Source organism: Phacochoerus africanus, chromosome 16, assembly GCF_016906955.1.
Source record: "Phacochoerus africanus isolate WHEZ1 chromosome 16, ROS_Pafr_v1, whole genome shotgun sequence".
Classification (NCBI taxonomy): Eukaryota; Metazoa; Chordata; class Mammalia; order Artiodactyla; family Suidae; genus Phacochoerus; species Phacochoerus africanus.
In genome coordinates, this window is record NC_062559.1 from 42,099,710 (window position 1) to 42,112,347 (window position 12,638).

Here is a 12,638-nt window from a genome sequence, read left to right on the forward strand (position 1 = left end):
CCTCTCCCTCCTGCTGGTCCCAGGAGCCGGGTTCCCGGGGGCTCTGGCAGCCCAGGCGCTGGGTACCTGGCACACGTTATAATGTTCAAAGAGAGACAGGAAGCCAATGTCGCTGCGCGTGGCGATGCCTTTGAGGAGCGTGATGTTCCCGTCGCCAGAGTCCAGCTCGACCACATCATTGAAAACATTGGACACGGCTTTCCCCGTCAGGAGCAGATTGACAAGTTCCTGTTGATGAAAGAAAGGGGAAAGGCCTGTCAAGGGGAGATGGGGAACAAGAGAAAACAGGTGGAGAAGGAAGGAAGAAAGCAAGGAGGATGACAGACCGAAGCCAAAGGGGCCTGTGACTTCAGTGTCTCCAGCGCCCTCAGGGACGGCGCCAACTCTGTGCATCGAAGCAACCCTGGGACCTCATCAGTCTTTACTCCACAGGCATTCACTGAGCATCAGCACTGCCCAGGATCCTGTGGGGGGTGGGGGGGTAGGGGTGGGAGGGGGGTCCAGCTGGAGGGAAAGAGTGGTTCCTGACCTTGGCGTCCGGGTCTAGAGGGGGATCAGGTGGGGGCCTGAACAGCTGAAGTACAATGTAGGATGTGACTGGAGCTATTAAACTGTGCGCATAGAGCACTCATGGTCCAGATGGACACCCGACCACATGACAGAGTTGGAGCTGCTTTGCAGAGAAGTGACACTGGGTGGGTCTTGAAGGATGGCATTTTTTAATGAGCTTTTTTATTTTGAAATAATTTTAGAGTTAAAAGAAGTTGTAAAAATAGTACAGAGAGTTCCTGTGTACCGTTCCCCCAGGTTCCCCCAGTGATAACATCTTGCATAAACCAGAGCACAGTGTCAACACCAGGAAGCTGACAATGGGGCGACACTAATAACACAACTCCAGGGCCCATTCGATTTCACTGGTGAGGGCGGAGTCTTCATGCGGAGAGGAAGAGGAATGGATGGCAGAGGCAGAGAAGTGGAGCCAGGGAGGCCCCAGCCTGGGTTCCACTCTGTCTCTGCTCCTGTTGGCTACGTGGCTTCAGGCATTTAGTGGCCTCGTGATTCCTGCCACACACCCTTCAGACCAGCAAGCCTGCTGACCCCAGAACCAGGAGGCAGTGACAGGCGATGCCCTCAGCCAGTACCTCCTGCTTTGGTGGGTGGGGGTGGCTGCCAGGGCCCTTCCTCAAGCAGAGCAGCCCGGGGTCCCCCCTGCTATCAGGAATGGGAAACAGGCTCACAGATGGCAAAGGATTTGGGCAGGGCACCCAGTGAGTTAGTGACAGAGCTGGGCTTCCGCCTCACTTTCCAGCTTCCTCTCGGGTGTCCCTTCCATCTCCCTGTACCTGTTACCCTCAGGGCACCACCTAGCCTGCCAAGGATTCAGGATGAAGGGCAACCACTAAGCATCTGCTGTGCCGCTTAGGAAGGATGCAGGCAAGCCTGGCCTTAGTGCTGGGGCGGGACCTTCTCGTAACCCACCTCCTGGCTATACGTGTGAGGTCAGCAGGCAGGCCTCTGCCCCACAGTACGTGGGAACAGCCATATCAGCCCTTGCCCAGCATAAACTCTGGAGGGCAGAGTTCACAGAAGTGTTTTCCCCTGAATTGTTAGAGAGATGCTCAGGTTCATAAATCCCTCCGTCAGCACCAGGATCCCTGCCCCAGTGGCAGTAAAAGAGGCCCCTCTGATGGCCACAGGGGAGCCCCCATTGGAGGGAGATACCAAGGGGGACTCATTGTGTTCTTGCAGAGGAAACGAGAAAGAATCTGGAGGAAATGTCTGCTCTGAGATACTGCACCTTAGGGGCACTGGCTGCCTAGGAAAGGCATGACCTTCTTCAGACACGTTCCGGGATTCCCAACTGGTTTTCAAGAGGGGAAAAAAGGTCCTGCTCCCGATCTGGGGTGTGTCTCGAAACCTTCCTCAGAGCAAGAAGCCTTCTCAAAATGGGGGAGAGGGGTGACAGGCCAGTCCCTGCCCCTAGACTCAAAATCACATGGTGACAAGGCTTAGTGGTCATCTAGTTCCTTGCTACTCAAAGTGTGGTCTGTGGACCAGCAGCGTCATCCTTCGCAGGAGCCTTTGAGAAATTTAAAACCTCAGGCCCCAGTCTGGACCCACTGAATCTGAGCCTGCTAGTCAGTAAGACTCTGGGGGACCCTGTGCACCTCAAAGTTTAAGAAGCACTGGTCTAGTCCAAATGCCTCATCCTACAAATGAGGAAATGGGAGTTCAGGGATGGGAAGAAAATCGCTCCAGCTCATTCTGCACGTGAAACAGCCACCACAGCTCAGAATCCAGCCCCAGGCTCTGGTCTGCATCCTCTGTATCCTGCTTAACTGCACCCCTCACGCCCTGCCCCCACCCCACAGGGCCTGGGCCTGGGCCAAGCTGCTCTCTGCCTGCCAATGGGGAAGCTCCCACAGGGAGGAAAGACATCCAGAGTGGGAGCTGGACCACCCCAGGCTCACCCTAATACCTTTCTCTAGGGAGATGAGCAGCAGCCAAGCTCAGATCTCCTTGGGTGCCTTGGAGAAACCACAGGCCTTGAGCTGGTCCCTGCCTGGGGCCCAGGTATGTGTTCAGGGCTGGCACCATTAAGCCAGGACTCCCAGGATAACTGGATCCTCCACTGGGCCCAGCCTGTCTGTGCTACACATGTTGATTTTGGATGCCCTGAGGGTCAGATTTAACTGTGGCCTGGTGGCCACTTGGGGAGGCCCTGCCACACAGAGAAAGGCTCAGCCAGCAGCCAGGTGTAGCATTTGGCTCCCAGTCTTTTGCTCACTGATAGGATCTTAAATGGATCCTTTTCTTTGTATCACCAGGTGCCTGGGAGGATGGATGACAAGCAATTGTGCTAAGGGTCCTTCCTGCCCTCCCTGAAGCCCCTTAAGGGCCCCTTTGTGAAGATGCAGAGGGGAGGATTGATGTAAAGACAACGTCCTGTGCAAACACAGGGTGCCAGGGCCATCGTCTCCCCAACTGGACTCAGGGCTCCTAGCCTGTGACTGGGCTCTGAGCAGGGCAGCAACTGGGTCTGCGCCTCTTGCACCTCCTACAGCTCCATGCTCACAGACGGGGTAAGCAAACTCCAGAAACAGAAGCTAACCTCATTCCCTTTCTAGGTCTTCATAACGGGGAAGCCCAGCAGAGGTGGAACATGAGCGCTGCTTGGGGAGTGCTGGCAGGAGCAAAGACAGAAAGAAAGAGGAAGGGAAAGACGCGCCTGGCTGCATGGGGCCCCCACTGTGGCCCTGACCTGCGTGCAATATCCATGTGATCCAATCAGGTGGCTGGTGGGGACATCAAAGTCCTGGCGGACCCTGGAGAACAAGAAGAAGCGGTGTTAGCATGTTCCTGCCTGACCGAGGCTGCTGGGCACACCTTTCTGGCCAGCTGCTCCCCTTGGGTTCCAGGCTGAGGCCCGGAATTCTGGGTCTGGCGGGAACCTGAGCCTCTATGTTCTGTGCTCTCCCTGGGGCTCACGGCTCTGGGCAACGGCCTCCACTCTGGCTTCACAGGGCCTTTCTGACACCAGAGAACAGTAATGGAAGCACGCCACAGCAGAAAGCGCCCTGGGTTGGGACTCCATGTCCTGCATTCACACCCAACTGTCGCTTACTAATGGTGGGGACTGCCACAGCCCTCACCATTTCTGGCCCTTGTCTGCAAAAGTCTGTTAAGTGGGAGGAATGGTGTCTTATGTCTCCTTGTGTCCTAAAACAATAGTTGCCACCCCCTGGGCATTGACCCCATACCAGGCTGCATCCACCCATTATTCCCTAAAACCTAAGAGAAGATCAAAACCTAAAGAATTGACTTTCCCAGGGTGCTTGGCTCGTGGGTGGGAGAGCTAGTGAGGGATCTGGCTGCTGGTCTCAGAGGCCTCCGTTCCCCCCAACCCTGGTCACCTCTGTGGTTCCACCCTCAGAAAGGGGTCCCCGAAAGGCATAAGGTGAAAAGTCTATTTGCCAAGATTTCTAGGGTTGTATGCTACTGGGGGCCAAAACAATTCAGAATGTCATGTCATGTCAGCAATGGCCCTGTCACATGCGAGGGCAGCACTAGGAGGCAAGACCCCCAAAATCTCAAAACCCTCCTGCCATCCAGAAAGCCCACCATTAGGACATTTTCACTTTTACCCCAAAGTAAATCTCTCAGGAGAACAAGAGTTATTGTTGAACAGAGCTGTGGGGCCGGGGAAGCAGGAAACGAGGCCCATCTACAGACCACATCAACCCTCCTGCCCCCAGTGAAGTAGGAATTACTAGATTTTATAGACGTGGAAAGAAGTTCAGAGATACTGCCAGGAGGGTGATCTGAGGCCAGAGAGCGGCTCCCCCCACTGTCGCCCACCCTTCACAGGCCATGGCCTGCCCTGCCCCCTGCATCCCCACCTCAAAGAGCATGCCAAGGGGCAGCCCAGAGGTAGGAAGAGCCAAGCAATTGTGATGTTTATTTTTCTCTTTTAGTGGAATAGAAGAGAAACCTGGTCCCAATTTTATGCTTTAAATCTAAGATCTGCCATTAGTCCGAAAACCTTAAAAACATGCATCCTGGTCTCCAACGAGCTTAGAAACTCAAGCTCCATGATTCCCTGGAGAAACTCTTCCCTGCGGTTTGTATTAACCATGGCCCAACGGGGACGGTTGGTGGTCCACGTGAGGAGACAGACAGGGTTGGCACCACAGCGCCCAGCCGAGACCACGGAGGCCAAGGATCCTTGGAAAGGACCCTGGAGGCTGGCCCACCAGAAGCAGCCCAGCAGGTCTGGGAAGGAGCGGATCGGGGGACGGGGGAGAAACGATTGAGGGCAGCGCTTGACTGGCGCTGGCTGGAGCAGAAGAATTGATGGAAATGCTCCCCGCGGCATACCCAACACACACAGGCATCTTCCAAAGGGAAGAAAATAACCTCAGAGGAGCCCTGGGTGGACCGATAAGCATCACTGGCCCCAAGCCACCCTGAAGCTTTCAGAAGCAGTCTGATCTTCGTAATCGCACCGCCTCGTGTTCAGCCAGAGGGTCTGAGCGCCTGCGTCAGCTGAGAGCAGAGGGACAGGCAGAAAGGACAATAGGAGGAAATGGTAATTGCATCCTTAGGTGCAAACACGATGGGAAATTCAGAAGTAGGCTCAGATCTTAAAAGGGAGGAACATCTGTATTTCATATTAGGGCATTCGGGAGATGCCAAGGAGTGGCTTATGGCTTAAGAGATTTACAACTTTGGCAAATCTAGATGCCCAGGCCTCCCTCGAGGGGAATTCCCTGGAGAGCTGAGTGTGAGGAGTCCTGGAGCAAAGACACAGAGGCTTCTGCTCTGCCCCGAGAGGAGGCAGCTCGCACAGCCAGGCCATCATCAGGCCCGAGTTCTAGCCCCGTGGCGGGGGCCCCAAATCCCTCCTCTCAGGGCCGCGGTCTCCCTTCGTGTAATACGAGGGGCGTGTACAACACGAGGGTGTTATGGACCCAACTGTGTCCCCTCAAACGAAAGGCTTAAAAGGGGTGGTGGGTTCTCCTTCAATGTGACTGGCATCCTTTTAAGACTTAAGAGGAAATTGGGACACACAGAGGGAGAGCAGGGAGGTGTACGGGCAGAGCAAAGTCCATGTGAGGACATGGGGTGGGGGACAGCCACCTGCAGGCCAAGGGGAGAGGCCTCAGGGGACGCCAACCTTGCAAGACCTCCATCTTGGCCTTCCAGCCCCCAGAACTGGGAAGAATGCATTTCTGTTGTTTGAGCCACCCAGGCTGTGGTACTTTGGCATGGCAGCCCTGGCAAACTAAACAAGGGGCCCTCAACATCTTTCTTCAAATGAACTCTATACGCAGAGGCCCAGCGCATGCGACATAAAGGCACACTGCTCAGCTGGAGGCAGTGCAGAGGCTGGGCCCACCCTTCTTCCTCTCCTCAGCCCCCGAGGCCCCTATGGGAAGCCCTTAGGTCTCCAGGGTCACGCAGGGTCCTGGGAGCAGGGCCTGAATCAGTGGAGGGGCCACCCGAGCCCTGAGGTTCCTGCTTTCTGGGCTTCTGAGCTACAAGCTGTGACAAGCCCTCCCCAGGACTGATCACCATCCCAGTCTTAGGGGCACGTTGCTCCCTCCACGGTCCTCCTGGGAGCAAGAAAACATTGGGTCCCAGGAGAATTCTGCCCAGCCTGAGGACTCAGGCACCAAGCTGGGAGAGAGGAGACAGGAGGGGCCCGAGCCTGATGAAGCCTGCCCCCGAGGCTGTCCTGCACTGGGGACCCCTTCAGGGAACTGGAGGTTGCCTGGATTTTAGACTGCAAGAAGCCCAGAGTGGGCGGAGCCTGAAAGGACTTGCTTTGGGCGTGGAAACTTAGGAGGAGGGGCTTGGCCCCGGCTCCCCTGCCACCAGCCTCCACAGCATCCTGGAAGCTCAGGGCCTGAACCTGGACCAATGGTCTGTGGTCATGGTCCAATCCTGAGGTGTCCAGCCCACCCACAGACAGAGGAGGGGGGCCTGTGCCCAAGGTGTCATCAAGGGCTGCTTCTCCTAGCTCTGCCCCATCAGGAGGTCCTAGAGACACCACACCTCATGGAGAAACAGAACAAAGAGGATGTTAGGGTGGGCAGAGCCCTTAGGGCCCAGCATTTTGCAGGTGGGAGAATGGATACCTAGAGAAAGGACACAGCTGGCCCAAGGCTAGTGACAGGGGACAACTCACATTCAGGCCCAAAGCCATTCCTAGACCTCAAGTTCCTCTGTCCAGCCTGCCCTTTGTCACGGGGCTTGGGGGTGGGGGGCAGGGGGCAGAGGTTCTGCCACCAAGGAGCTAACAATGACATTTTGGGGTAGAGTCCTCCCTAGAGCCTCACAAGGCCAGCAGGCAAGAGCCACCACCTCTGTTCTAATGATGGGGAAATGGAAGCCAGAAAAGAGAAGGGACTTGCTTCAGAGTGGGCCAGAGCTGTGTCCCTGGCGCCAACATCACATTGTCCAGTGTGGTCTGAAACACGTCATGGTCAACCCAGCTGACCAGCTCCATGGAGGTCCAGGAGTCCTAAAGCCTTACTCCTGGTCCTCACCATTCTGCGCTGGGTCACAGCTTGTCCCTTAACTCTAAACCCTCCCCAATGCGCGACTGAACATGTCAATCTGGGCATTTTACACAGAAGTTTCTGAATAAGAAGGAAAACATGTCCAAGTGGCCTAAAAATACAACTCCAGTCTACTGTCAAAGCCATTCACCTAAAATCAATGTCCACTGGAGGCGGGGTCAGTGGCCAACTGGGTCTTGGATTTGCTGAGTGACCTCGGGTGAGTTGCTACCTCACTCTCAGCCCGTATCTTCATTTACAAAACCAGAGGCCTGGAACGAGCGGTCTCTGGGGACCCTCTGGGATGCGAATAAATGTGCCTGGTTCTCTATTTAAGAGATCGTGCCTAAAAAAAATTAACCTGACCAGCCACCTCCCCTCCCCCTGACCCATGGGTGCCAGGCTCGGGACACCAGCACATCCTGTTGGGCCAGCTCCTGCCTGTGCCTCCCCAGAGACCCCTCCCCAGAGACAGCATCCACACCACCTCAGCAGCCTCCAGAGACAATCAGCCATTGTTTGGCGGGACTTCTGTTGACTCTCGAGGACAACATCAAGAGTGAAAAGGACAGCTGTGGAACAGCTAGGAGAACCCGGGCTCTGGATTCGGGGAGCCCTGGATTCAAATCCAGCTGTTACTGCTTACCAGTTGCTCCCCTCTCTAAGCCTCAGTTTCCCCGCATGCAAAATGGATAGCAATATTATAAACTGCTGTGAGAACTGAAAGAGATGTGCTATATAAAGCATCTGACATTTGGTAAATGTCACTTCCTTTTTCCTACGATAATAGCAAAAATAACAACAACTGAAAAAAAAAAACAATGACTGAGAGGTCATGATTCCTGCAACCTCAACTCTTGGTATCACAGCCAAGAACCCAGATAAATGGAGGCTCCCAGTGACTGACTGAGGCCATGAATATCTGAAAAGGGTTTGGAGAAAGCGGATATTGACTGTTTTCTCAGGCAGGCTGTCAGGAATGGACAATGAGTCCGAACACCTGGGTGTCAGGCCCCCTCTGCCACCTGTGCTGTGTGACCTTTGGCAAATTGCTTCTATCTCTGGGCCTTGGGTGTGCCATCTCTTGATGGAGATAACAATAACCACTCAAAGAGTTGCTGCGATAAGGGCTGAGGCCATAAAAAGGGCTTGCGAGCCACAGGCAGCTCCCCAGGTTGGAGGGAATGGCTGTTATTTCCATTCTGCAGGAAGGAGCCCTGAAGAGGATGTGACAAGGCAGGGACCCAGGAAGCAGGGAAAGGAGTGTGGCTGGAGAGAGGAGGCCCTGCCTAGGGGAAGGAAGAGAAAGTAGGTGCTCAAGCCCCGCCCGTGCTGCCTTCTACCTCCCCACCCCTAGTCCCCTCCCACGTGCCAGCACCTTCCTTCCCAACCACACCTTGTGCAATGATTCCCTGCCAACCCCTTGGCGGGCCCTCGCCTACTTTGTTCTTGCTCTCTGCCCCAACTCTCCCCACACATCCCACGGGGCCCTGCTGAAAGCCGCCTCCTCCGTAGAGAGATACCTCCCTCACTCCAGGAGGGAGTGCCCTTCACTTCGGGGGTAGCTTCTTCCTAAGAACATCCACCCACCGCTTTTCAGGGGCTGGCCTTGCCCTACCCACCACCTGCCCAGGCAGCAAGGACTTTGAGGTCCAGGGTCACATTGTGCCCAGCTGGCTGCCTGGTGCCCGGGACTGGACCCTAACCCTGCAGGTGCACAGCAAATGGGCCCTAAATTGTGAGAGCCTGCCCACACCCAGCCCTGTGGAACGGGCTCCGGGAGCTGGATCCCAGGCCATGTTCAGAGACAGGCAGAAATAAGCTTCCCACCAAAAGCTGAGGCTGGCCCGGAACAGAAGATTCTTCCAAAAGGTTCATGGCCTCTCCTTCATCCTGAGGCCTGTCCTCTTTACCTGCGCACCCAAGCGAGCCCTTTGTGGAGCGTGGAGGAGAGCCCTTGGGAGAGTGGGCGGGGTGCCGGAGGCACTGAGGGTCATGGTCTGGGCTTGGCTGCCCTTCTTCGCATCCAGCCCTCAGGCTCAGTGTCCGTGGGCAGACCTGCCGCCCTCAGCCATGCTGCACTGGCACTCACTAGTCATGACTCGCCATCTCAGCAGCCTGGGACCAGACCGTGCTGGCTGAAATGAGGTGGACAAGCAGCAGTTTGGTCTGGGCCTCCCCGGGATCTTGTACCCCACTTCCCCGCCTAGGTGGGCAGACACAGTCTGTCTGTCATTCCTCCCCCAGCCCAGGAAAGGCGAGGCGGGCACAGGAAACTTGGATGATGGTGTCAGCTGTGCCGCCCACCTGCCCTTAATTCTCAGAGCCCTGGTTCCCACATCTGTAAAATGCGACAATGGACCCGGGCCTGTGGGCCTGCCCCTTGGGTTGTTGCCAGCCTCCAGAGTGCAGGGTAGGATGTTCCGGGCCAGCCTCAGCTGCATTCATGGGACACTTGCTTTTACCTGCCTTCAAATGCCACCTGGGATCCAGCTTCTGGAGGCCAGTTGGTCCACAGGGCTGGGTGTGGGCAGGCTTGCACAATTTAGGGCACATTTGCTGTGCACCTGCAGAGGCCCAGGGCCCCTCCTCTCCCCTCCGCCTCCAGCACCTGCCTTCCTTGGGGTGAAGAAGCCAGCCAGAGAGCTACAGGACGGAGCTCTGGTCACTGCACAGGAGCTGGGGGACACGGGAGCTGGGGCCTCCCAGAAAAGGAGCCCAGGAGAGGAAGGAAGGTCAGTGGACGGAAGTGGGGTCTGGGTGGAGCGTGTGCTATGTCTGATGACAAAGGCATCATCAGCAAGCCCTTTGGGTCTGCCTCCCACCCGCCACCTTGGCCTCTTCAGACCCGTCTGCAGAAAGCAGTCCCTCACCAGCACCACCTCTACTAGAATTTGAATCCAGATGACTTGGAGTTCATTGAGAAAGCTCCTCTCCTGCTTCCTAGCTAGTCAAAGCGCTTGGCATGTCAGGCGGGAGGGCCACTAACCATGTGGCTGTCTCATGTCCCACGTGGAAGACCCAGGGGAGAAAGGCCAAGGCTCTGTTGAGGGCTGCACACAGTTGTCTGTGTCGAGCCAGGCACCAGGTCTGGGCAGTTCTGTGTGCCCTTCCCATCCTGGGCTGGAAGAATTTAGGTGGCGCCACAGGAGGTTGGAGGAGAACTCTGACACGTATCCTATCTTCCCCCTCCCACCAGGACAGCAGTCTGGGGCCAACCAAGAACCTGGGTTTCTCAACCAGGGCAGGCCCCTGTTCAAATCCTTACTTGGTCATCCACGGGCCTGCCCAGCGTCCCTGAGGTGGACCAGAAGCTTCGCCACTGCTGCTCTCCACTTCTGAGAGTGGATCGTGGGGCCTCCTCCATCAGGCCCAGATCTGACCCACCCCAAGCTTACACCTGCTCCCAGCTCCTTGATGCATCTCCCACCTCCAGTTCCTGACTGCACAGCCATTCCTGCCCACTGCGCACCCCCGCCCCCGGCCAGCATGGTAGACCCCTGGGGGTTCTAACCACCTTCGGGAGGTGTGGTCACACATCCCCAGATGGGTGTGGCCCAGGCCTGGCCACCACAAGGCATCAGGAATGAGGGCGTGGCTCCCCACAGGCTGAGGAGTGTGGGGGCAGGGGGCGCGGAGAAGGTTCACAAGAGGCCACTATGCAGGAGGCTCCCCCAAGAACACAGAGGAGACAGAGAAAAGAGGAGTGAAGAGACAGAACTGTGGACACCAAGTCCAAAGACCCTCCCTGGGATCCTGGATCCAGCCACTCCTAAATCCCTGGACTTTTGATATGTATCAATTAACAGCCTTGTTTTCTGCTTATGCTGGCTAAGAACTGCCTTTCTGCCACTTGCCTTTGCATGACCAACAGTCATGGTTGGCTGTAATTTCAAGGCCATTTCACTGTGCTGTTGCTGTTTTCACTCTACTGGAGACAGTTACAGACAGCTCAGAGCCACCATGCTTTGTATGGTATGGGGGAGGCCCCATGCCTTCAGGGCTTGGCTTGTGCTGTTCAAAAAGTACTTCAGCAAGGGACAAAGTACTGCCTATTTTAGACTTTTAAGATTGCCCTTGGGCAGCCAAAGTGAATGCCAAGGGTCTCCTGAATGAAAAGGTTCTCTTCACAAGTTGTCCCCTGCCTCACCACCCTGCCTAAATCACCCAGGGGCATTGCCTGAGCCCTCCCCTGTGCCACGTTCCAGCTCACTGCTGACTCCCCGAGGGGCTGGCACACCCCTGCACTGCGCTGTGCAGCCCTGGCTCAGAGCTGGCCTTGACCCCAAGGCGCTGAGCATCCTTGGGGCTGGTGAGAAGAGAACACCCTGTGGAAAGTTCTGGGCCATGCGGTTTGGAAAGCAGGAGAGCTAGGAGAACATGAAAGCCTGTATGGGATTTACTGTAAGCAATCTGAGATCTTAGGAAAGAAAATAGATGGCTTGAAATCAAGCAGAAAATAATAAAACCTTCTCAAGGCTTTGCATTCAGCCCAGGGTAAACAAAATTCAAAGGCCAGCCTTGCTACTGTTCTTTCAGCCTCTGAGAGTGAAGTGGCCAGGCTGGCCTCTGGCTGCCCATGGCACCCTCGCCTTGGCTCCCCCAAGGTCTGGGGATGGCCAGTGGACAGGAGGCCCTGACTCTGTGCGACAGCTGCCCCTGGGCCTCAGGAATGGGTCCCACAGCCCCTGCTAGGAGGGAGAGATGGCACAAGCTCAGTCACATTCACTCCCCCACACACACAATCAAGTCGCCCTTCACACAATCTCAGACACAACCACCGACACCCACATCATCTCACAGTCAGCCTCACGGCCCCCCCATCTCCCACCCACACACACGCCACCACGAAGGCACACATACTCGTGCTGCGTTTGCGAGGAACTGGGTGTGATTTCCAGCCCCCTGACTCTACTCCTGGCAGAACAGTCTGTGATTTGAGAGACTCTGCTCTTACAGGCTACTAGGTCATGCTTTCAGTTGCCCGGGTAGCTCCCGATCACCCTAAGTGGTATCAGAGGGTTCAGCAAAGCTAAAGCTGAACCCCAGAGCAGGAAGGCCCTTGGGGATCACCCGGTCCTATGGTTTTTAAGCTGTGTTTGCAGAATGGGGGCTTCTCCAAAGAAGTGTCTCCGGGGACCAGGGAGGACTCATCATCCACTGCAGGACATCCCTGTGGCCTTGTCTCACCAAGCCAAGACTGGGGCATGAAGGACAGGACGGGACCTGAGAGGCTCCTGAGCACAGCTGGGAGAGGAGGGGACTAGCCGCGGCCACTGTCCAAGGCGTGCTGCCCACCCGGACCTGCCAGGCATGCAACATGTATTTCTGCACTTAACCTTGTGAGGCAGGAATTCTCATCCCCATTTTACAGAAGAAACTTGGGCTCAGAGGAGTACAGAGTGAGGCCAGAACAAGTCTGTTTTACTCCCAAGTTCAGGTTCTTAAAGAGCAAACCCAAAGAGGCCCATCTGGACCAGGCTGCTTGGGTTGAGCTATGTGACTTCGGGGCAAGTCACTCACCTCTCAGAGCCCCGATTCCTCATTGAAAGACAGAGATGGTGACAATAATCA

General features: G+C 55.9%; 1 protein-coding gene across 1 annotated transcript in view; it reads right to left on the bottom strand.

Moving 5' to 3' along the window:
* MINDY4 (MINDY lysine 48 deubiquitinase 4) overlaps positions 1-12,638 on the bottom strand; it is a 113,645-nt gene that overhangs the window by 17,277 nt on the left and 83,730 nt on the right. The window contains exons 14-15 of the mRNA XM_047762902.1: positions 3,263-3,326; positions 67-228 (exon numbers count right to left, since the gene is read on the bottom strand). Of these exons, the coding sequence (XP_047618858.1) occupies positions 67-228; positions 3,263-3,326 (226 nt within the window). The remainder of the gene's footprint in view (positions 1-66; positions 229-3,262; positions 3,327-12,638) is intronic.